A 25,567-nucleotide genomic window follows, 5' to 3' on the forward strand; every position below is an offset into this window, starting at 1 on the left:
GACGTTGTAGAGTAACCGAGTCAGGAATTTGGACCAAACTTTTGGTTCAAAGACATCAGCAACTGAATTCAAACAAACAATACTTTGGAGAAATAATACAGTTTAACAGTGTAATTCTTACTTAAAAGCAGATGAGGCTGTTTTGTACCTTCTAAAATCAGAATTCTTAATGGTGGCTTATATATTTGAAAGGATGGTCAGGTATTTTCAAAATCAGTATTTTCTACACAGTTTAAGAAGCTACATTACCATGTTTGGTATTTATTTTATTAAAACCTTTTGCTCCTGAACTGTTGACCCTTGCCACTCGATAATACTTCTTTCTGCATTATTTTTCTTTTAAATCAGAGCTTGTCCTAGCTGTGGAGTCATAAAGAGCACAAAACTTAATTGTGGCTTGGTAGATCCCATGTTATCGCTGTATTACTGATGAAGTGCTAGCCCTGGTAGGGTTAATGGAAGTTTTGCCAGTGAGTTGAACAAACGTTTACCCTCAGTTTCCCCTGCCCCTTGTGTGGAAGTAGTAGGCCACTCTTTTGTGATTGTAAGGACGATGTGGATTAATTTTCAGAGTTAAAAATAGCCGTTTACAGCTGCTTGGTTTAGGTCCAGGACAATCATGAGGTTCAGATCCACAAATGTTAACTCCTCGCGCCTGAGCTTTCCACGGCAGAAATTTGCAAGCTTAAACCAAACAAACTGCTTTTCTCTCTGGTTAAGTTTCAGGTGAATCATTTTGCTGAATCTACAGTGCACAGGCTTGCATAAATCTCTTTTGGCTGGCAAAGGAAAGCCGCTCCTGTCTCAGACAACGTTTTCCAAGGGAACTGTAAATTCTGACAGTCTCTTAAAACCATTTGGAAATGTTTGTATTTAAAAGGGCTTAGAAATTAGAGTCCTATAACCAAAAAGCAAGTGTGTGGGAGCATTTAGCATAGCTGGAGTTAGACGGATAGCTTAATTTTTTTTCACAGTTTTTAATTGGGATGAGTGAAATGGAGACCTGTACTGAGAAACAGTTGGGCTTTGCTGGTAACTGTTTGCTTTCGGTGTAAAGCTTACCTCCTGATTCTTGCTTTGCATGACTATAGAGACACTTTATTAGTACCTGCCTTCTCCAAACTCACAGATACAAAGGGCAGTTAAGCACTACCGTATTTCAGAGTGTGGTCTACCAAGCTGTAGAGCCGTAAGTTAGAAGATTTTGTTTGTTTCACTGGGGAAGCAAAGCTTAAGTGAGAACAACATCCATATCTGTTTTCTTTTCCCTTTAGTAACTTGAGCCCTGGCCAATTGCAGTTAAATTTGATGGAAAGGTAGAAGTTTCAAAGATGTGAAGATCCTGTGCATGAAAGCAGGTGCCATGGTAAAAGAGAATCTCATAGCTCCTCCGGTGAGGAGGAGGCGGCTGTGTATCCTCAGGCTGTGTTAGACCCGTGTGGGATCAGCAGAACAAAACCTCCAGGAGACTAGATTTCATAAGTAAAGTGTATAGATGGGGCAGCGGACCACCCATGACATAATTTGCTTTAAACAGGGTGGAAGGGTGCGACGCCTGAGCTGCCCTTGTGCATGTTACTACAACATGGTACTTGCACTGAACCTACGTGAGGACATCTGTTTTATGGCCCTGTTCTCGTATTTGCATGTCTTTTTTCTTCTAGGACACTTCTCTCTCCTTACCAGGGCATTTTATCCATTATGTAAGAGTAAGTTAGCGCAGCTGGAGGGTATATTTTATGTGGATTTAATTCCTGAAGGATGGACTAGAGATGATCTCTCACACTAAAGCACTTTTCTTCTGTATCTGTGTTTCTTTGATTGCTATGTTTCAGTCAGACTCTGAGCAGATGTTTATAAGAGAGAGACTATATTTACTACTGTTATTTAATTTGCGTCCTAGGGCAGTTACTGAATGCACACTGGGCTTGCAAGCAAAAAATGATGGAGGCTGTGTTTAACTCTTCATTACCTGACCAGTGTCATTCCAATTTCTGTCTTCCTGAGGGATATGCTTTTCAAGTAAATGTTTAACTTGCCACTTTACCTGGATCTCTACTTGAGAGCTCTGTTGGATCAGAGACTTGGGAAGAAAATTGATAATGTTTTGGAAATACTTTCCAGAAACTGAGTTATAATTTTTTAACTAATAACTGATTTTGAAACTAATTTTAAGTTATAGATTTTTAAAAATTATTTAGCTCAGCAATTTCTGTTGGTTCTGGGGTGTTTTTGCCTAATTGGAGACATCTTTAGCTATCCCTACAAAATGACTTGTGATGTACCCATGATTAACAGGCCAAAATTAGTTGGATTTGGTACTTGCTGATATCTTTGGTTCTGAGGTTACATATTAATGATAAGCTTGAGATGCCATCAGTAGTAAAAAATACTGTCAAATCCCTTATGGTAGAATAGTGCAAGATGGTTTAGCCTGTAAGTAAATCACTACTTTCATTTTTATTAGGGGATGTTGAAAGCTTCATTCACCTTCCTGTTTGATTAGATTAGTTTTGTGCATTTTGACAGCAAAACTGCTTGTTCTGGGAGGTGTTGGGAATGATTTCATCACGAGCACTGGACTGAGAGTAGTTTTTCACTCTTCCCAAGCAGCTAGCTTTGCAGTTGCTGTTTACACAGTACTTCACATTGCACACTCTTAGTATATAAAAACCCACTTAGGATTCTTTTAAATACTTGTGAATTTTCCTTTATAAATAAGGTTAAATAAAAATTTAAAATGAACTCTTGTTTCAAGCAGCTTTTTGTCTTTACTTTTTGAGATACAATGCTTCTTTAACTTCTTGCTTGAAGTAGATCAATAAAAGGTTATGTTTTGTTCCTGTTTTATCCATGTTTTTAATTTAGTTATGATATTTCCCCCTACTATTCTTCCAGCCTCCATTTTCAGCTCAGGGCACTTTCCAAGCTGGATGTGATCTTGCATCATTTGCAACTCGCAGAGGATGAACATTTTGAAAAGAAATTAATTTCTCCTTCAGCTTGTATAAACCTTTACAGTTCACAACTTTAAATATAAGATAATACACTGGCAAAAAGAAGCATCTTCTGTATATGAATCTGAACCTTATCATTCCTTTAATAAAAATAAATGTGGCAGGCATGATAAATACACTTCATTGAGCTATATGCCAGCAATTGAAGTAAACTCCCATCTTAGGATTTTATTTTTTCTTTTAAATGAAATTCTTGCGGGGCGATAGCTTTTGAACTGATCTATAGAGCACCTCTTGGTTGTGAGTGGACATATGACTAGTTACATGATAAGACCTCTCTTCCCCTTGCCTGGATTTTAATTTTTTAATGCATACAGAAAAATGGCTATTGATAAGCTCTATGTCCTTTTTCTGGAAATTAAAAAAGCAAAAGATCTTTTGCTGCTCTTTTGTACTCTCCAGTCCAAACAGTACTGTAATCATCGTAAATATGTCAGCTTTTAGTAGCCCTGTGCATTTCCCAAGGTCTGGGTAAATAATTTCGTAACAGAGTCCATTTCAGAGAAGGGCGGTGAGGGGACCACAGAGGTTGAGGGTTCCCATGACCCAGATGCGGAATCCATCTAGATTGCCCCTGTTCATTACATTGTAGCAGGAGAGGGTCAAAAATATGGTGAAGACTTGGATTTTTAGCAGAGAATGCAAATGGGTATCCCCATAAACTTTTTTACCTTTTGGAGAGGTGAAAGGCAAAATGAGTAGCACATTAAAAGATCTGTCCCAATACAGTCTTCAAAACAGCTTGCCTTTTTGTCTTAAAATATATCCAAGGTACCAAAACAAGTAACTGATAGATAAAGGCTCAATCTGAGCTCTAATTAAAAAAAAAAAAAAAGAAAAGGCGCTTTTATTTTAAATGCAGCAGATGGAGGAGAGGAAGACGCCACAATAATGATGTTAATAAAGGATATTGGTAGTGCTCACTGTCTGTATTCATAGTTTTGTTTTCTCAAGGAAGAGCTCTCTCTGAAGCCTTGCACAAGGAGAGGGAGAAATCCAAATACTTTACTGAAAGCTTGGACTCTTGTCAAAATGTTATCTAGCCTTGCCCACAACTGGAATTCAGATCGGCAGGTTTCCCCCCCCCCCCTTTTTTTTTTTTCCCCTCCTTATTTTACTGTAACATTTTTTAAGGAGAATGCATGCTTATAAGCTCTTTCCGAAGAGGGTGGCTTCTCCGTTAGAGTGTTTGTCGGGGAGGCATGAGCTGGAAGGAGGGATAGGAGCGGGAGGGCCAGGCTCCTACCTGCGAAGCCGGCCACCTGATTCCTGACCCCTGAGCCTCCTGAGCTGTGCGTGCTGCTCTGGCTCCCTCTGCTTGCCTTTCTGGGGTGGGTTTCCTGCTCCTAAAGCACAGGGACGCTGAGATGGGTAAGGCGAAACGCAGGTGCTTGTGTTGAAATGCTAACATTGTGTTAAATACTGATATTAAAGGTGAGGATGTACCTGTGCATGGCGGGGGGGGCTGGGTTGTGTCTGCTTAGAGACTGACCACCAGCCTGTGCAACACTAATCCAGTGAACAGCTATGATGGCTTTTTATTTTTGTGTTGTGGAGGCCAAACAGCACAGAAAAAGGCAGGAAAAATCACAGAAGGGTTTGGGTTGGAAGGGACCTTCAAAGATCATCTATTCCGACTTTCACTAGGTCAGGTTGCTCAAAGCCCCATCCAGCCTGACCTTGAACACTACCAGGGAGGGGGCATCCATATCTGGGCAACCTGCTCCAGTGTCTCACCACCCTCATAGGAAAAAAACATCTTCCTTATAAAATAATTGAGCATGTCTGTGGTGGCAGAGCTTAAGTAACGCTAGGTTGGTCTCTTCAGTGTTATTTACAGCACCCACCAAAAATGAGAGACTTTTTTATATTGCCCCAAGTAGTGCCTCGTGTCTGGGTAATTTACAGGACTGCAGCAGCAGCTTGTGTGTCCCACCTTCTCGTCCGTTTTCAGGTGGAAAACAGTTTCAGGTATTTTCACTTGTAACGTGAGAATCAAAGCATTTGGCTCTGCAGCCTTTGGGGCTATAAAAATAGGCTTGGTCTGACCTGGGCTGATGGCAGAGGACTGAGATAAGCAGCTGTCAGAGCCCTGCTGCGGCACTGTGCCTGCCTGGGGAGACGGCCCGCAGGGAAGCCGGGGCGAGGAGAAATAACCAATGCCCCAGGGCTGCAGCGCCTTTTCCACCATCCCAGGAGACCCGGTGCGCAGTTCGGCTCGCTTCTCTTTCCCCGGTGTGGTCTTTCCCTCCCCACGCGGTGGGCTGATGCCCCCAGAGCAGGATCTCAGCATCACGCTCAGGGATACGGGAGTCATGGGGACCACGGGACACCGACCTCCGCAGTGAAATGCCCAAACTGCCCTCGTTTCTCATGTCCAGCCTCCCTGAAGCGCTGGGACTGAGGAATAACAATTAAACAATTTGTTTCAGTTTGTTTCTACATGCCAAATTGAAAAAAAAAACCAAACCAACGGAAACCAATTTACCTAGTGGCAGTGTTTGATCTGGCAAAGCCCATGTTGGAAGTAACGTAAGGGCTTGAATGTTGATATTTCCCCGAGTGAATAAATGCTTGGAGCATTAGATCTTTACGCTGAAATCTAATGTTGTCTGTGCTTATCTTCAAGTGTCATGAGCCCTTATCGTTAGAAAGGAAACACAGCCTTCCTACAGCCCTTGGAGGAGTTCTCCTTCATCCCTTTTCTTATGTACTTGCCCAAATAAGTTCTGCAACTTCTTTTTTGGTGGGGGAAGCCTCATAAGAAGTACTCTCTCATGGGTGCTGTATTGTATAAAAACCTGTTTATATAATTTTGCAGAATTAAGCGAAGACAGTGTGGCTGGTTTAAAGCCAAGATGTTGAGCCGCTGTCGTTAGTGGCCTTGCATAACTGACGGTGTTCTTATCCAGCAAAAACATGGATTTTAGGGATGCCTGAGTGAAAGTAACAACCTGTTAAACATCTGAGTTTTGAACTTTTAGAGGAATCAAATCAAGATGATATGAAAGACCTAGAGACGCCCCCAAACATTTATGTTGGGGGCCACCGCTGGCCGGCAGTAGCTTCATGCCCACTGTCCTGGGCCATATCCTACCTTGGTGCGGCTCAAAAGCCTCCACCCTAGCCTATAATGCCCGGTGCTCGTGGGATGAGCAGCGCGCTCTGGCTGGGCTGTAAGAGGTGAGGATGAAGACAGCGGTGGTCCTCAGTGCATCTCAGCTCCGGGTCTCGCCTTGGGCCAGCCACGGGGTTGTGGTCACCAGTTAGGGCTCCTGCGTGGTGGGGTGGTTGAGGCCAGGTGGGAGCCAGCTTCATAGCCCCCACCCCATCCCTCTCTCAGCAAGGACATTGCTCCTAGGGATTGCTGCAGAGATGCCTTGCAGAGCCCAGCGAGCAACCCCTGCTATTTGGTGCTGTCCCGGGAGTGCCCTTTCGGCAGGCTGAGCTTATCCTGGTTGGTGTGGAAACCACCTTTCTGCTCCAGCTGGAGCACAGGGAGGGTGGGGGGCCGGGGAACAGGGACATCCACGTGTCCCTCCCTGTGTTCTGCTGCCTGGTGGTGGGCTGCTAGTTCAGCCGGTTTGCTTGCCGCCTCTAGCGTGGCTAATTGCTGCCCACCATGGCTATTGTGAGACTCTAATTGTTTGCAAATCATTGTGAGATGGAGGAAACTATGTGAAGAAGTGTAATTAGGATTCAGGGTATGACGTGCTTCTCTGCCTCAAAGAGCCAAGATTAATTCTGCTTTATTGAAGCTGTTGGTTCAATTTCACTGTCCTAAAAAACCCCCAACTTTATTTTTATGATCATCTGAATTGTTTGATTTGCTCTTCTCTCCCAATTCGCATACCTGAACAGCTAAGAGTGCCTCTTCCACCTATTCACTCTCCTTGTGAAACTGCATCCACTGTTCAGCAACCTGTACTGTTAGCTCCTTCTACTTCCCGGGAAGAGCTTTCTCCTTTCGGGTAAAATATTGGTTTTGTCAGACTGCTGCTTTTGCTTCCTGGGCTTGTTCTTCTTTCAGCCCCCAGCTTTTTGATGGAGGAGCAGACGTAGCAAGCAGCAGTGAAAAGCAGCAAGCTCCCGAGGGTGAATTCAGAGGCATGCTTTATGCTTCATGGCTTAGTACTGGAGTGAGAGCCTGGCAGGATGCTGGGCTGTGGCTGTAATCATAAATCCTTCACTTTGGTGGTTTTGTCTTACAAAAATAACCTAGTCTGATTGAAAAAAAGGGTATGAGTATTTAAAACAGGGCTTTGGCATGATACCGGTGAGCGTAGCCACCAACTGCTCTTCTGCACAACCCTGCAGAGCAACCACCGAGCAGTCACCGCAGTCCCTAGAGACGGCGCGGTGCCACCACCACTTTCCTGACTTTGGAAGTGCCAGGTGCCTGCGGCCGAGAGCAGCCTCAGCTTTGGAGGAGCTGAGCATCTTAGCAAACTGATTTGGGTCCAGGTACTGTGGTGGTCCTCTGCCTGTTTTCTTGGAAAGGCTCGATTTGGCAGATATTTTTAAGGCAGGCCTTGTTGCACATCTGTCCAGCTGTGCTGGTCTCAGGTGCAATGGAAACCTCAAGTCTTTTTTTTTTTTTGAGTAGACCAAGGAGAAGTGGAAGGACAGTTTTCTCTGCTTCAAACTTCTGCAGTAGTTGGTTTGCTTGTACAGTGGCTGAAGCTGTTCCCCAGGATGCTGGAGACACAAGCTGGACTCTGTCTTCTGTGTGACCGCTTTGGTTTTGGGAGAGAGGGTGTAAGCACTTATTTGGGAGGTTCAGGGCTGTGGCACATGGGTGGGAAGAGGTGCCTCCTTGTGCACATCTGGCCTGCTGCTCCCCAGGTTTTAAAAATGCCATCAGAATTTCTTACCAACTAATTGCAGATACCGCAAGTTATTGCTTCTTTGAACTACATTGACCCTCAATCCCTGCTTTGTAATGAATTTATGAGTTTGTGTTAAACAAAAGACCCTGGCTGTGGTGACCAGATGTCTTAAAACCAAAGTAAAACTATAAGGGTGATGTTTGTGGTACTCAGTATTGTGGTACTGTACTGCAGGCTTCCTTGTCACTTACCCTTAGATTTAACTTTCCTTTCCCCTCCCCCCCCCCCCCCCCCCAAAAAAAAAGCAATAGCAGCTTTGGCCTTTTGCCTTTTTGTTTTATTTTTTGAGGATTTTATTAATTTATTGGTCCCAGACTTCTAAGTGATCAGTCCAAGTCCCTCTGCCTTGCAGCATGGCTTAGCTGCTGAAGTGACCACCCCATTTATGGGAAGACATTTGAGTAGTTCTGAAAAATTTCCCTTTAAGGCCTTTAAAATGTGATGGAGGTAAGCAGAAATCGTCTTGCTCTATGTAGAGAGTGCCTTAATTCATGTGCTGTTGAGCCAGGCATAATTGTTAGTGCCTTGGACTGTCTCGAGTACTGTCCTGAAAAATGGAAATAATAGATAGTTTTTCAGTTCCAGTTTTTAGTTTGAGTTCAGCCTTGATCACCCTCTGCCCAGTGTCTCAGAAGTTTAAAAGAATTTTTGAAATACCACGTGGATAATTAACACTGATATGGGAAAGGAGCCTGCATTCTTTAGTTTGAAAGATACGGTATGTTTAGTAGAAATTGGTGTTAGATTAACTTACTGTAAACATGTTTCTTTGTCTAGATTAGTTATGAACATGACACAGGATAACTTGTAATGGGATCTTTTATCTTTCTGTGGGGGTATAAGGAACCATGTCTTTAAAGATTAAGAGTGGTGCACTTGCGGTAGTTCATTTGAGAACCTGATCGTTGTAAAATATCCTTGACTTTTTTTTTTCTCTGTGAAGAAATGCTCAATGAGTTCATTGTGCACGATGTCATATTTGCGTCCCGTTTGGTTACAGATTGACCTCTGTAAAGGGGAGACGCTCCGTACCTGTTGCAGAATTTGAAATGGTTCCTTGCTAATTTTTATACTTCAGTTTATTTGTGGTATTGTATCCATAATATGCATGTACATTTGATAAAAATGGATTTGCAATTAGAAGTACAACAGTCTTGTTTTACTTGAAGGTATTCCAATTTCCGGTATTGAAGCAATAAAATATGCACAAAAGTAGATGTTTCAATGAAGTAAAAACTGCCAAGTGTGGGACTTGTAGCGAGTTTTCCAGATTTGTTTTATAGACTTATTTCTGAAAAAATATAGGTAGATGTTGCCTGTACCTGAAATCCAGCTTACAGCTAAAGTGATCAGATTTATTGAGGAGAAGCATATAATTTCAGTAGAAGTGTGTCTTTTTCCACTTCTTCTGTCCTCTTCCCCATATTTGTCAGAAGTATACATTACACCTGAAACTTGCATATGAATTTTAGCCTGGGAATATTCTTTCTGCATGAAGAAACTTGTACCTTTTGAGGAACCTGCGATGTTCTGTCAGCGGTCTTTAGCAGAAGGCTTTGCAAACCTATGTCTGCAGCTTTCTTTAGTGTGGTTACTGTACAGTTAATGGCTTTCCTAAAATACTTCTGCATCTTGGGAGGTCAAAAAGTGGACAAGAAGTTGGTGGAGTGGCTTGTTAAAGGGAAAGAGATACTCTGAATTTTCAGTTCCTCCCAAAAATCTTGTGCCATATAGAGTAAAAAGAAAAAAATGATGGGAATTTTGGGAAGGAAACCAGCGTAGCAGTTCTCTCTTTTTCCCCCTCTGCTTCTGTTTCCTTTTAATTTTTTACTGTCCTGTAGTACAAATGGTTTAAGTGTTGCCTGTGATATGGAAGAGTTCTGCTGCATCCTAATTGAAGGCATGCTAATGCATCAACATGTGAGCCAGAGACCCTTTATATAATTTATATGTACCTGAGAGCCAGAGACCCTTTTATTTTATAAACAGACCCTGTTTTATAAGAGATCCTTCTGTGGAACAAGCTCTTAGGACATATTATTAGAAAGGTGCTTGCTCACAAGCTAGGTATTTTTCAAAGCATGTTTCAAAATCAGTGTACTGTGTAAAGTTTCTTGTTTGTTTGTTTCTTCAGGGATTTTTAGGTTGTTTATTTTTCGATGCTTCAGTGAGAAGCGTAACACAAGTGTTAGGATTCGGAAGTTACCCCAACCGAGTATGAGGCAACTCACACTGGAAAAATTTTGCCTCTAGTTTTAGTAATTTTCATGCTACTACAGTTTCAACTAAATTATTATATTAGGCCTGGGTGTATTTATTAGTGTGCTCCTACAAATGCACTCTTAGTAATTCCCTTTTCCCTGCCTCTCTGCCTCCGTCAGTCTCTCTATTTTTCAACACTTAAGCGTCAACTTCATGCGCGGCTGAACCACTGCAGAAGTATAGGTGCTAAGCCACAGTCATGGGGTCCCGCCAGACAAGGTCACTGCTCCGTCTTTGGCAGCAGAACACTAAAAAGACAAACAGAGTGACTGCTGCACGGCTTGCAGCGATGGTGGATAGCCTTGCCGGGGGGTCGGGGACAGGACCGACGCTTGGTGCTTGCTCGGCTTTAGCAGTACTCGCTTTTATTTTCTCTCCGCTGTCCTTACGTCCCTTCTGGAGCAACCCCACTGCAAACCCTCCTGGCAGCGGTGGGACAGGACGGGCCCCCCGTCAACCACAGCGTTGGCTTAGAGTGATTTAGGTGTGGGGTTGCTGCGCCCTTGTGAAGCCCTCGGAGGGGGGCCAGGCCACTTGGGCTTTATTCTGGCAGGTATCCTGATGACCATGCTCTTTTTGTGTTCTCTTTGATTCTTAGTTCTGGCTCCTCCTTGTCACCCTTAGTTAATATTTTAGCTATGGGTAGTTTAGACAAGGGAGATGATTTTTTTCTTTGCACAGTTGAAGGAGGAAACTTTTTTTTTTTTTATGGTTGGTAAGCAAAATGGAAATTGTAAGCAGAAGTAAACAGTGAGAAGAGGAATTGGTCTTTCTGGTCAGTTATTCAGGAACAGAAAAAGGAATTAATTTTGCACAGGCTAAGAAGTAAAAACAAAATTTAGCAGCTACTTCTGTGCTTTCATGTGTTTTTTCATGATTTCTGGGGAAAAAAAAAGTGTTTCACAAATCAGATGTTCATTAAGCGTTCTCTTGGGATTTTGGTAGCACTTAGTTGACTTTTTTCCATGAGTAGCGAAATGAAAAAGCAATCTTTTTCCTAGATCTATCATCAGGGGAAAACATACACAGCACTTCATAAGTTTCTTCTTCTTTTTCTTTCTTGTAATGTGTCAAGTCTTTTGAAATTGGAAAGTTAAACCCTATTATTGTTCTCTGCATCATTTGATGCTATCTTACTGGCTTTAATCCAGCTGTTTTGAAGACCACACACTGAAGTAGGTGGTCTGTTTTCTGTGAGCACAGGTAATTTGCTACCTTTTATACTTGGATGAATTTTTGTGTCTTTTTCTTGCAGTTACAGGAGAGCAGTTAACATTTTCTGATATTATACATATTATTGGTCTCCAAATTCAGGTTTCCATTTTAAATAGATGGGTGTGATATCTGGACGTGTATTTAGCTGAGAAGCAAGCTGGTGCTGAATAATATCTCACCGTACAGCTTTAAAACATATTGTGTCCAACTTCTGCTTGGCTTTGAAAACATCATCAATGGTGTATGTGAATGCAAGGAGGAAGCACTTGATGTAATTTTCTTCGCTCTCGGAAGGTTTTTGATGCTGTTCCATGTGAGCTTCTTACACCTCCTAGACCAGAAAGTGGTTACACTGCTGCTTGGTTGTGCTGTACTCAAATTAATTAGCCGTGGTTTGTTGTCCAAGTGAGAAGGCATTTCAGATGAGGACTTTGTAGGTCTCATTTTATTATTTCCATTAATCACTTAGGTGATGGACTGGAGAATGCAATTATAAAAACTGCACATGATGCCAAGGGCTGGCAAAACTTTCGGAGGCTGAGAATAGTTCCTTTTGTGTTGCATTAATGGTGAAGGAACAAAAATACAACAGGTTGGAAAAATTAAATGTGCAAAGGGAAAATGTAGTATTGCAGAAAACTTCCTAGGTGCTCTAGTGACATAAGCAAACATGGTAAAGCCATTCCTCGCTGTCTGCCATCCCTCTCCGTAGGAGGTTGTGTCTCTGCGGGATGTACAGTATAGGGGAGCTGAATATAAAGCTGCTCCTGAATTGCTATTTGTAGGTGTCATAAACTAATTCTGAGTTACTTTAATGTGCCAGCTTGCAAATCATGAGATTTGGATAACTTTTTCATGCATAGCTTGGTTCTGCCTGCTGGGGGGGAGGGGGTGGGTAGCGAGAAAGGCCAGCAACTCCAGCTGGCTCCAGACTGGAAAGTCTTTTTTGGGGGCAGCAATTGCTTCAGCTCTCCAAAATGAGTTTAGCTGTCTTTATGTCAAGTGCCGATTTACAGTGGGATACTGCTGCAAGCTTTCTTGGATACGGTGGTGTGTATGCAAGATACAGGAGGCGATTTTCCACTCTTCTTATGGCTGAGACCTCACAAGTAGTGAGCATCATGTCCAGTTTGGAGTGTCACGCTTAAAGATAAGCTGGAGAGATTCCAGTTTAAACACAAGAACAAAGAGCTGTTTGAAAAATATGACCCATAAGGAAGAGATGAGGTGATTGGGGTTTCTTTAGAAAAAGAGAAATCATTAAAGGGTGGGCAACCATGATGATGCTTTTTCAGTATGTCAAGCATTAACATCAAAAATGCCTGTGGCCAATTACTCTCCATGTTCCGGGGAGCAGGATTAATTTCCAGCAAGAAAGTTTAAGATTGTGGTGGTTGGCTTGTTTGTTTGGGGTGGGTTTTTTTCTGAAAGAATACTTAATGAAAATAGTGGAAGAGGCTAGCTGGGGAAGTTGTTGCATCTTGGTTGTGGGAGGTTTTGAAGAACAGGTTAGACAAACACCACTTACGGCATAGGTGTATTTATCCAGCTTCAGAGCGGGGCTGGAACAGTAACTTCTTAAGGTGCCCTCAGGTCTTTCCACTTCAATTCTGTGGTTATATACATATATATGAGGTGAAACCGGAAACGCAAAGAACTCGATACGCTTTTGATCTTCTAATCTGGTTTGCCTTTCACAGTATGAGCATCTGTAAATTGCAGAATAAAATAGGGGAAGAATCGTTATCGTTACGTTCTGTATTTTAATTTTATGGCTTTAGATGTGAAAAGACTTGCAGGCTACAGAAGTGAAAGTTGGTGCTAATTCTCTTTTCCCTCCTTTTTCTTTGCAGGTCGCTTAGTTGGTGCCCTGGACGCCGTGTTAGACTCTAATGCACGCGTCGCTCCGTTCCGAATTTTACTCCAAGTTCCAGGCTCACAGGTTTACTCTGCCATTGCATGTGGTGAGTTATTGAATGGATCAGAAGGTTACTGGGCCGTAGCTATTGGTGAGTCACAGACGGAAAACCCCAAACCGATTCTGAGCATGGTCAGTGTCTGCATGTCCAAGAAGCTCAAGGTAACCCCAGCTAGTAGTGTGTGCGTGGAAGGCTATTGCCTATAGCTTGTTTAACAACGAAATTAACCTCTGGTTAAAATCCCGGATAGGAGTTATGAAAAAGTGTTAACTAGGAACATTAAGTTTCTATAGAAAGCTTGTTTAGCTGAGGGTGTTTTGCGTTAATTTTCTGTCTCTTGCAAAGTAGTGTGGTTCTGTTCATAAGCATATCTTTTCCTACAGTAGTAATAGTTCCTTACAGCAAGAAGCTACTTAGTCTAGGCTTTCACCAGTCTAGTCTTCTGCTTGCTTACTGTGAAATGTCTTAACACATTTGGTTATAATGAAATATAACTGGAACATTTGGAAGATGCTACATGATTTAGGAGGTAAAGTTGTCAGGGAGGAATGTCTAATTGCCTGGTCTGTTGTGCATTAATCCCTTTTGCAGTATTTCTGCAACATCTGAAGGTCGAGCTCATCTTCAGAGAAGCAATATCGATGTCAATTGCAGCAACCTTGCCATGGCACAGTAAAGGCCATCTGAATGCACTTGTTCCATTCATCCTGTTCTTGCTTGGCCAGTCTGCAGGGCTGTTCTCATCCCTTCTGCTCCAGTCTATAAAATCCTAGCATTGACATTTACAGCAGGTTTTCCTTTTGGAATGGTTCAAAGCTGTGCCAGGGGTGGTTTAGACTGGACATTAGGAAGCATTTCTTTACTGAGAGGGTGGTCAAACACTGTAACAAGCTTCCTAGAGAGGTGGTTGATGCCCCAAGCCTGGCAGTGTTTAAGAGGCGTTTGGACAATGCCCTTAATAACATGCTTTAACTTTTGGTCAGCCCTGAAGTGGTCACGCAGTTGGACTAGATGATCCTTGCACGTCCCTTCCAACTGAAAATATTCTATCCTGTTCTATTCTATTCTGCTCTATTCTATTCTTTCCTTTCTTATACAGATGAAGCCATGAAATAGTTAGCTAATGTAAGTGTTGACATGTTGTTGGTGGTGTTTGACATAGCAGTCCTTTAAATGGAAGGGGCAATCTATATATTCATCCCCTTCCTCTGTACAAGCTCATTCAGCATTTCTTCCTTGGTTCAGCGGAGATCCCTCTGCATGTTCCCCATTAATACTGGGAATTTTTCCCTGTGCCAGATGTGTGTGAAGAAGCTTGCATAAAGTCTATTCGTGCTGTTTTTGTGGTGGCTAGGTTTTCTTTATTTTGCGATTGCTCTATGCTTTATATCCCTACCCCTCTCCTTTTTGTATTTAAATAATGACATCTCATGGAGAAATTTAAAAGCTTCATGCTGTTACAGTCCTCTGGTGAAGCCATGTAGCTTTCACTGGAAAAGTAAGCTCAGTGTTGCTGTCATGGGCTTCTTGATCATTTGAATGTATGTAATATTCCTTTCTGGGGCTGATCCTTGCCCTATCTGCACTCTTACTGCCCACAGTTTTATTTTTTACATTAAGGGAACTACAAATCAAAAACTTGCCTGGCTGGAATGGTTAAGGATTTTGCTGAGATAAACTTATTTGATTAATGTTTTCTAAAATTCACTTTGGCTCTTCTGAATGGATGCTCAGCCCTGACAAAATGAGATTTGTAGTGAAAGAGCAGAAAGCAGAGGGCTCTGTTTTGTATGCTGCATGGATAGGACATACACGGTTGCCAGAGCTGCACAGCAATGAAGAACCATGGTAGCAGAAGTTGTTTTTGAATAATATCACTGCTGTGAAACCCTGACGTGAGTGTCCAGGGGGGAGCTGGCACTGGCAATAGGAGTCAGAGGAACAGCATCACCCGACCCTTTTCTTAGAAAGCTGGAGGACTGCCCCCCACGCAGAAGCAGCCATCGCTGCTTGCCCAGCTCTGCCCTGTCTCGAGCGAGGTGCTTCGCGCAAACATGATGTTAAGAGTTTTGCTACTGAATTTGGAAGGAGCAGTTAGTCAATCTAAGGTTTCTGCTGTATAGCAAGGACAAAGAGCAGCTCCAGGAGCTCCTTCCAGTCTCCTGGTGTAACTTCATTAGGGATAGCCATCATGTCATTAGGCAGTTAATTAAAATGGCATTTTTTAATTGTATGTTGTCAGTCCTCTGTTCCAGGAGCTGTAGGCTTAAATGATAATATACGCGTAAGATCTGCGTTACAGACTTCTGCAAATCTCTGAGGGCTGCTAGGAAGTCTGATCCCTGCCCAGCATGACTGTTCTGGCAGAGATGTTTTAATCCAGATGGTTAATCATGTTATACCAGTACAGGAAAAAAAAAAAAAGGCTAACCTCAGCCCTAGTGTAGAGCCACTTACGATTTTCCTTTCAGAGGGTTTGTGGGCAAAACAGAAACTCAAATCCCAGTCAAGTGAAGTAGCTTTTGGGAGAGGGAGAGCAAAGGGATTGGTGAGAAGTGGGTTTAAAGAAGAGATTATGAGGAGTGAGGCTGTGGTTAGACTGAATATACATTTGGCACAGGCACATGAAGAAGGTGGGTAAAAGGTGGAATAAAATGCTGTGCAGAGCATCGGCACGGGAAGAGGAATAAGGAAGAGATTGGCAATGCTTGGGTCCAATCTCAGGACAACTTTAAGCCACGAAATGGAAATTAGAAATAAAGAAGGGACCCGAAAAGCTGAGGAGTTGGCCTGACCAAATGAAAGGGGCAAAGAGATCTTTCAGTATTTGAGCAGAATCCCTGGCGATACCAAAAGGCAGGCAGGAAAGGTTGCAGTAGCCCCCGTGGGAGATAGCCACTGCCAGAGCCCAGGCTCAGAGCAGTCCGAGCAGTGTGGATGCTGCTGTGAAAGGTGTCTTGCTCATGGCTTATTTCACAAGAGGCAGCCCACCAGCTCTCCCATATGGTTGGTATCTTTCAGGTTGCTCAGAAGTAAAAATTCAACTCAGTATTTGCTTTGTGCAGCCATTTCCATATAAAATGACTGTATTTCTGGTGTTCTTAACCGTTGATATAATTTGTTTTCTTTACCTAAAGGGCATTTAAGTGTCTCTTCTTTCGTGATTTTTTTTTTTTTTTAATTTAACCTTGATTAATGATATTTATGAAGTTCTATCACAGGACCTTCCTGTCAAGGAAGTTAAAGCTTGGAAAGTTTCCCTGCCAGTTGGCATTCTGCATGGAAAACAGAGGAGAGGAAAGTGGAAAATCCTTAGCTAAATTTATCATTTTTTTGTTGTGAGGCAACATGATGCATCTCTAATGTACACAGAAATCAAATCTTGAGATAATGGGTCTTCTATTTGAGATTCATTTTATTATTATATTCGTCTGGGATTTGTATGTCTTTTACATCCAACTACTTCTCTGCTTTCTTCCACTAGCAAGGCATTAGGAAAAGCAACTTTTGCTGCCTTTACTTTTTTACTTATAATATTTAATCACTGACCAGTAAGATCTGGAGGGGCCAGATTTTCCCCTGATTGCCCTGTATGTTGCCCATCTTTCTCTGACTCTTCTGTCATTGTGTGATGCAGCTACAGTTCAGTTTCAAGCAGAAAGAGCCAAAGCAAATAGGTGGTGACTGAAATATTATTTCTGGAGTTAGTGTGAACACATTACATTTAAAACAACAGCAGCAAAACCCACAAATAAATCCTTAGAGAAGGAAGCCTTAAAGATTTGAAAATCCGTATTTGTCAAAGATTTTCTGTTCACTGTATTTCTTCCCCAAACTGCAGAAATGTGCTTTGTAGACCTTTTAGGCATTGCTGAACCAAACTCTCTTATTTTTAGGTACTTTTTAATTATTATAGGGAGCTTTTCAAATAGGATCCAGATGATGACCATGTATATTCCTCTCAAAGGGTGTGCATGTGTGTGTGGGGGCGGGGGGTGTATGCACGTGCGTACCAAGGGAGGGAGAAAGGAAGATCGGGGACTTTTGGGAACAGAACGTAAATCAAAGGTTTCCAGTGGCCGCTTAAGGAATGTCATGTCAAAATAAGCTGCAGTCTAGCAGCTCAGGATGAAGTTTTGCTGTTTTTTCTGCTTTGACTTTTAATGCAGCGTTTGCTGGCTGAGAGCATTTGAGAAGATAAAACTAAAAGCACTAAAACTAATTCTCTAAAACAATGAGGTTTTTGTTTTTCTCTAACTATACTGCTACGAACAAGACCTTTTTGACCTGTTTGCTACCAAGACTTTTGAGGTTGAAAGTTCACTTTCTCATAATGAATTTATGAAATAGTGAGTTTTATTACTTTTTTTCTTCCTTTCAATTTTGTTTTGTAGGACGAATTTCAAAACACTACTTTTTGCTTTTCTAGGTGCCACTGCAGAGGAGATAAACCAGCACTGGGAATGGCTGGAACAAAACTTGCTCCATACTTTGTCTGTGTTTGACAATAAAGAAGATATAGTTAGTTTTGTCAAAGGGAAAGTGAAGGTAAGGAAACTGTCTTATTTTCACCATTCCCTGCCCAATTACATGTGGTTTATTAGAAATAATGTCATGAAGTTGTTGTCATTCCTATTTGGTTTTGTCCATCTAAACATTATTTATTGGTTTTCTGTGTGGCACTTGCACCTGATGTGGCCGGCATCTGTGCATCTTTACTCACATTTCCTTGGAAACATCTCAAAACCGAAGTATCTAATTTAATCTTTATCCCACCCATCCCTTTCCAGCTTCACTATTCTTCTCTTCCCCATGATGTGCAGCTGAGCTTTCTTCAGCATCTGCTTTCAGTTCCTCCGCCTCTCCAAAAGATTATGTTAAATACCTTCCCTTCCTATATCTCAGCCTTTCCTCCTTACTACATTTCTCCTCCTATCTCCCGTGTTTTTCCTAGCCTTAACCCATGAGTTTCTCCTGCCCATTTCCATACTCCTGTCCCTCTTGATGGGGCTCAGAGGTGTCGGCAGGTGATAGCCACAGTGCCCGAATCTGCTGGCAGCACACCTCTGCGGACGACGACCCAGTCCCCGCAGCACAGGGACAGGGGACAAGGCCCTTGTGCTGCAGCACCTGCATCGTGAGGATCTGGCACGGAAACTGCTGGTGGCTTTGCAGGATGTGGGAGTCATGGCCGGGCACTGCAGTGAAGCTGCTGGCTGGCCACAGGGTTGCAGAAATGAGCATCCTTTTGGAAGGCTAAAGAATTTTAAAAGTAAAGGGATTTGGTGACTGAAGACCAGATTTAAAATAGTAACGGCACGTGCGGTAAAACTTAGAAAGCCTGGTGTCCTGAGCTCTGCTTCTAGTAAAATACACTCTCCAAGAGGAGCTTGGTGATGGCTGGCGGGGTTGCGGGTCTGCTGGTGACTACTGTACCTCAGGTCCTGCTGCAAGCTTTTCCTTGCTAAGAGTTTTAGTGAGGTGCTCTTCCCACCATACCCCCTTTTTTGGGCTGGAAAATTTGTAGAAACATAATGTTTTTGGTGAATTTCAACCCTGCTGCTGTGATCTTGGTGGGCTCTGAAGTTGGGGAAGAAGGGGACAGAGAGGCTAAAGATCACCATGTAAATCTTAGTTTTTATCCCGCTTTCTTAAAAAACCAGCTTTGTCTTAAGTGCACTGAAAGGCTTGAATAAAATTAATCTCTCTTGATAACACTGTGGCAGCCTGTTACCTAGCACAGCACATATTTGAAATTATTCGGGTTTCATTAGTTAATGTTAAGTCCAGGTTTTGGACCCTCGCCTCTGCTGTAGATTTTTGGCATATTAGGACTGCTTGGTAATTGCAAATTATACCAGGTGCTGTAACATACAGATTATTTGTATGAACGGTGCAATACATACTTAACTCCTGTGTTGTAATACCACTATTAAAATTCTCAACACTTAATTATATTTACATAGATGTTTTTGAAACCATGTTTTCAATGGTTCCAAGCATGTTTACAAGTTACTGACACATCTCACTGCATTGCCTCTTCATAGGAAAATAGTACTGGTCAGCATACACAATTGTTACTCTACCTTTGTTCTGTGTACACTAAATAACAGCAATCATAAGCAGTAGTGAAACTATAAATATATGGTTTTGCCAGACTCGTTGAAAAAATAATAATAAAAAAAGCCCCCAGAAGTGTTGATTTGGAAGCATTCAAAATGTGTGAGAGATGCAAACACCACAGAAATTTCTCCGTTTGTGAAAACTGCAAATCAATTTGAATTTCTTTGTAAGAAAGGGTTGCGTTATTAAAATTTGAATGGGTAGCTTGTAGCAACTTGCTCAAGTGTGAATGCCATAGCTTTATCCTGATATATTATCTTGTTATGGACTCAGGCGCTGATTGCAGAGGAAACGAGCAGCAAGCTTGCCGAGCAGGAGGAAGACCCCGAGAAGTTCCGAGAAGCCCTGGTGAAATTTGAATCCAGATTTAATTTTCCTGAAGCAGAGAAGTTGATCACCTATTATTCCTGTTGCTGTTGGAAAGGAAAAGTTCCTCGGCAAGGCTGGCTTTATTTGAGCATCAATCATCTCTGTTTTTATTCCTTCTTCCTGGGCAAAGAATGTAAGTGTAAATGCATAAGAAATCTAATGCTGGGGAAAGATACAAATATATTTAACAGCAAGAATAGCTAGAATTTTTATGAAAAGCCTAGTTCGCCTCTGAAGTTTAGTTTCTGAGTTTTTTGTTGTTCAGCTGAAAGATCCTGTTTAATTTAGTTTTCACTTCAGCCTTTATGTTTATATTTTAGTATGAATCCAGTCATAAAAATGAGACTATAAGAGCATGCAGACACAGCTGCTATCTGGTTCCTTTTCTTGCCATGATGAAGCAGCCTTAAAATGTAACAGACCTCCTGCAGGTTCTGAAATAGAGACTTTTAGTGCCGAAAACGGTGAGTAAGGACGGGTCCCTCCCACAGGCGGGGAAGCAGAGTCATCGCTGCCAGGCGGCAGGGGAAGGGCTGGTGGGGCCAGGGATGCCGGAGTCCAGCTGCCTGCCTGAAAATAGCCCAGGAAAGATAACAGGGCTGTGCCCTGGAGAACCAGGTGAAAATTCAGAGTTTTTAAGGGAAAACAACAGCAATTTAGGGATTTCTTTGTGTTTCTGAATAGCAGTGGAGGAAGGTCACAAGAAGTGTGTAGCAGGGTTTTTAGACCTTCAGACGGTTCAGCAAGTTGTAAGACTTTGGTCTTGGTGTTCCTCTACAGAGGAAGGGTTGTGTGATTATGAAAAGCCTGTCAGAATAGATATTAGAAGGGAAAAATGAATGAAACAGACATTAGATGGTGAAAATGAATGTAGCCATTTAAACTCTATAGCATTTCTCTGTTTAGTAAGATTGTGTGTGAACTGATAACATTTTAAGTCCTGTTTATCCTGCTGGAACTTCAGCAAGGATGGTAATATAAACCTATACTGCTATAAATATAGCAAGAATTGTCAGTTATAGCAATTAGGAAGACTTCACCATTTACTGTCTGGATTTAATATTGGGATGGCTAGTCAAATAAAACTGCAGATTTAAAAGTGAAGTTCATTAATGTAAAGGTAAGAAAGATAGTAATTGGTAATTTCTAAGACTTAAAACATACAAAGACATGCTTAGAGTTAGAGGTCCAGGCCAATTATTTTGTCATATCTGCAAAAGGTGGCAGAATTAGATTTAAAATGTTGGTAAGTTTGTTATTTGTTATAAAAACAAAAGTTGAGTTTTGCTGGGAAGGCTAGAATGGAGTCTCTTGATATGTACTAGATATCTGAGTTCTTGTTTAATTGCCTTGTTTTCTGGTTAGTATTAAACAATATCCTTTGTCAGTCATTTCTTCTTGCTGTCATTGCAGGCTTTCTCTCATTAAATCTGAGGTATCCAGTCTGCCAAAGCACACAAAGCAAAAATGATACTTATTAATGATAGATAATGGGGGAAGGAGGAGGGAGAGAGAAAAACCCTTTATATTGTTCCAAAAATTTTGTTTATGCAATACCACAGATAGTTCAATGATACTGGAAGTACAACATCATGCTGTATTATTTAAGAAGAAATTGCTTCTCATCTCTTTTAATAATAATTCATTATGAAAATGCAAAAACCCCACAAACAACTACATGTTTGCAACTTTTCATTTTGACCATGGAAAATACACTGTTCAATCACTGTTGCAGTCACTTGCATTGCCTTTGTGTTCCCATGCATTTGCATGGAAATGTGAAATGAAAACCTGAATTTTCTTTTGGTTAAACAAACTTCCCTAGCAGAGTGGGAAGCATTGTATGTTGAAATGCTTCCCACTTCCTTGATTCTGATAAAGCAGATTGCTTCTGTTTCAAAGCTAGTATTTTGTCACATTTATGAAATACTTGTATTACATTGAATAATCCAGATTTACTGTAGTTCTGGTTGCTACTATTTGAGAAGCTGATGCTGATTATATGTAGAACAAGTGATTCATTGTCTTTTTTTTCAGGTAGCAATCACAAATCTGGTCTTGAAAATACTGCTAAGAAATCACATCTATTGCACTCTTCAATACAGCACAGGGAAAAACCCCAATATATGAGTTGCAATAAAAATAGTTCTTCAATGTGTTTTAACTCTATAAAAATCCCCCCCAAATTGTAGACTGAAATCTCTTTATAGGCAAAGCGTTAAGTCTTCTGCTTCTGGCAAGTCTGTCCCCTGCCCCTTGTTTTATTTTATGTTGAAATGACCTGGAATGCAATATTGGAACCTGTTTTCAGCTTCTCATAAAATTAACTTACGGCTTATGTGAGCATAAACTCCATGGAACATTTTTTCCAGGACAAGTCCCCTTTTGTCTAAGCCTTGAAGTATTTGCAGAATTTCAGAGGCTTAGAACGTCAGATTTCTCGAAAGGGCGTGCCAAGGTTTCTTCACATTTTTTAATTAAACTTGTGTTTTTCTAAAACTTTGAAGACTTTGTACCTTTCATCAGTAGTTTGGGCCCCTTACAGTCTGCTGTGCTCTTTCTATAACCAACACTGTAGAGCCTATGTGATTCTGACCTGCGTGAACAATAGTGCTATTGCTACGGCGCTGTTTAATCTTTCTTTCCTTGGCTGTGCCCGTACAGATGATTTTATGACCATTTGCAACAGTTTGTGCGTGTTGACGCAGCTGTGCTTTATTTAAGTAAGAAAAAATGTAATCTGCAAATAATCTTGACAGCTGTGGTTCGTGTAGTACAGAAAACTTGCTGAGGGTAGCTCCTTAGGTAATTAATGATCATGGATAAGTGTCATGTATATATGACAATGTTTGTTATTACTGCCTTTTTATGGCTTTATTGGCATCAGGAGACCAGCTAGGGATGTTAGGAGGTGTAGTTTTGATTTTATTGGCACAGAGAATCCTGGGAAGCTTCCAACAGTTGTTAAGAAGAAATTTAATCTATTTTAAAGTCCTTTCCAGCCTAATTTCTACCCAGAGATTCGTATGAGAGAGGCAAGGAACATCCTGCAGTGGTTATCTAAAATAAGCTGATTCTGTTTACCATTTGTATTTATATGATTCAGCAGTGTTTAGGTACACAGAACAGTGTCCTATACTTTTTCTTTTCTATAAACAAGTCTAACTACAGTTAATGTTTAGGGCAAGATTTGCCTGTGCACCTTTTCAGTAAAAAGTAACCCAAATGGGAAGATCCCAATGCCTAGGCAGCTTTTTTTTGAACGCCCTGTTCATAGCATAGCAGTAATTAAACTTTATAAAAACGTCCATGTGCAAAAGCTTCCTTTTGTATGGGAGTTAGCTTTATTTTAAAAGTTAAAGTACTGTGCATGTAATTGGGTTTCCAGCTGCCTACAGTTTTATTTCTGGGAGATTACAAAGCCTTTCCCTATTATCTTCATACTCTTGAAATGAACTGTTTCTTCTGGTAGTAATGAAGCAGGCTGCAGAAATGACTTGTAAAGGAGTTAGGAGCACAGCTTATGGCAGGTGTTCTGCAAAGGCAGAACTCCCCAGTCCAGCACTTCTTATGAAAATAGGTAAAATTTTGAGGGAGAGATTCGGAAACAGACAGTCTTTTGGAGTGGGGAGAATGAATGTAGAGTAATAACAGGCATTTCAGCTTTTGCTTGGTCTTTGTAAAATGGGTTTCTCTCCTTTTCAGTTGTTTGCATTTCATTCTGAATTTGCTTATTTCCCAAATCTGAAAAATGTAAGCAGAGTTTCCAACCCACTTTTACTTTTTTCTCCGATGGCAGTGAAACTTATCATTCCTTGGGTTGAGGTCCAGAAGCTGGAAAGAACCTCCAACGTCTTCATGACCGACACGGTCCGCGTCACCACTCCAAATAAAGAGCGTGACTTCTCCACGTTCCTCAATATCGCCGAGGCTTTCAGGATCATGGAGCAACTGGCAGATGTGACACTCCGAAGGCTACTGGATAATGAGATCTTTGAACTGGATCCAGGCCTACAGGATCCTACTCAGATTACCAAGAGGTAAAAAACTAAATTTTTGTATGAGCAGAGGTTCGATGGTGGGCTTCATGGTTTGCTGTGTTAGCTGGGTAAGATTTCAAAGGTTTACTTGATTGGGCACAAAAGAGATTTTATAATGTATTATGGTGTATCCAATAGGTGCATTTTAACTTGTGTGCAAGATACCTTTTCCCATTTTATATTCTTGCCTTAAACATCACTGTGGTTTTTTGTTCATTTGTTTTAAAAGTACCATTCCCCGTAGAAGGGTAGATTGCAGCAAGGGATATATTCCATCTTCCCTGAAGAGCAACTTTATTTTGTTTATGATTTTGGCAATGTGTAGGTTTTCCTAGTGCCGTCAATTCTGTAGAATTATTGCTTTTGATCATATCTGAAACATGGAATTTCCCACTAGCGTGATTGCCATAGCCGACTTAGCAAGCAGTTATAGGACTTAAAAAACCCACAGGCAGTTGCAACAGATTAATATGCTATTGTCAGCTCTACCCCATGCATCCCCAAAATGCATCTCTACATTCCTCTCCCACTACAGAAATGCATTGGGCTCTCAGGGGGAAGATTGATAACTCTTTCTCTGCCGGTAGCACAACACACAACTCTCTGTTTTATTTGCTGCTGTGGGAAAGGGGAAGGGAAACTACCCAGAGGAATTTTAGGTGGGCAGGACGGAATAGCCCAAACTGGAATTTGCCTGAGGCGTCAGGGTTAAGGTGCTGGTTTAAAATACTTCTTTTCTGAATGGGGTGTGAGTGGAGCGCTTATCCCCTCCTGATTCATACCCTTTCCTGCTCTTCCTTCCTCTCCCTCTGCCAGAGGTATGAAGCGAATGACCCAGGTGTTGCTTCCTGACTAAAGCATAAGGAATGCGTGGTATCCTTTCCCGAAAAAGAGAGACATGTCCCGTAGCCGTTTTGTTGTTTCTGAGGGGCATTTTTGCAGTGGTGTTGGGTATACATCTCGACTAAACACTTCTGCAAAGTTTCATAATGGAGTTTAAAACAATAAAATGCACTTTCTCTGCAAATTCATATATACACACGATAAGGAAAATCACTGACACCAGGATTTCATCCATGATGTCGTCAAGGAATTCATTTGAGGTGATACAGTGGTGAGCAGCCATGAACATCTTTGCAGGCTTTTTTTTCATAGTCAGGGTTCCTTTAAACACAAGAGCTACCATTGTTTTTACAATGTATGTGTAACTGGATGTTGTTAACACTGTAGGCTTTTGGCCCAAGAAATGTAGGATATGTCCTTTAACTGATGTAGGATATGGCTGTGAGTAATTGGTTGTATCTGATCCCCCTTCCATGCTTTACCATTCCACCCTCCTCCTGCTTTTGGACTGAAAAGTTAGATGCATGAAGCAAGGAAAGTAAATCCAGAGAGATGTACAAAAAAACTGGGGGGAGATATTTTCAGCGTCTACTGATTTTTAACTCATCATTGTCACTTCCCAAAATAGTCTTTGAATCAGGGGTACTAACTGAATGGAAAACTACAAAGAAACTAAAATTAGAGTTGCAAAGAAAAGTATAAGCTTAGTAATGTGCTATAATAAGGAGGCTCTCAGGGAATCAACCTGTAAGTACCTTGTGGCATTTTTGAAAAGTAGTATGTCTGTTAGCAAACAAGCAACATAAACGATCCCACACGTTTATTCAAATGGTTTTTTCCCTCGCCTTCCTTCCAACTAAAAAAAAAAAAAAAAGTTGGGGGGGGCAGAG

At 41.5% G+C, this 25,567-nt stretch overlaps 1 protein-coding gene across 1 annotated transcript in view; it reads left to right on the plus strand.

The window, feature by feature from the left end:
* TBC1D8 (TBC1 domain family member 8) overlaps positions 1 to 25,567 on the plus strand; it is a 50,618-nt gene that overhangs the window by 1,211 nt on the left and 23,840 nt on the right. The window contains exons 2-5 of the mRNA XM_050915590.1: positions 13,237 to 13,392; positions 17,732 to 17,850; positions 19,699 to 19,927; positions 23,594 to 23,834. Coding sequence (XP_050771547.1) covers positions 13,237 to 13,392; positions 17,732 to 17,850; positions 19,699 to 19,927; positions 23,594 to 23,834 — 745 coding nt within the window. The remainder of the gene's footprint in view (positions 1 to 13,236; positions 13,393 to 17,731; positions 17,851 to 19,698; positions 19,928 to 23,593; positions 23,835 to 25,567) is intronic.

Source organism: Gymnogyps californianus, chromosome 1 (assembly GCF_018139145.2).
Source record: "Gymnogyps californianus isolate 813 chromosome 1, ASM1813914v2, whole genome shotgun sequence".
Classification (NCBI taxonomy): Eukaryota; Metazoa; Chordata; class Aves; order Accipitriformes; family Cathartidae; genus Gymnogyps; species Gymnogyps californianus.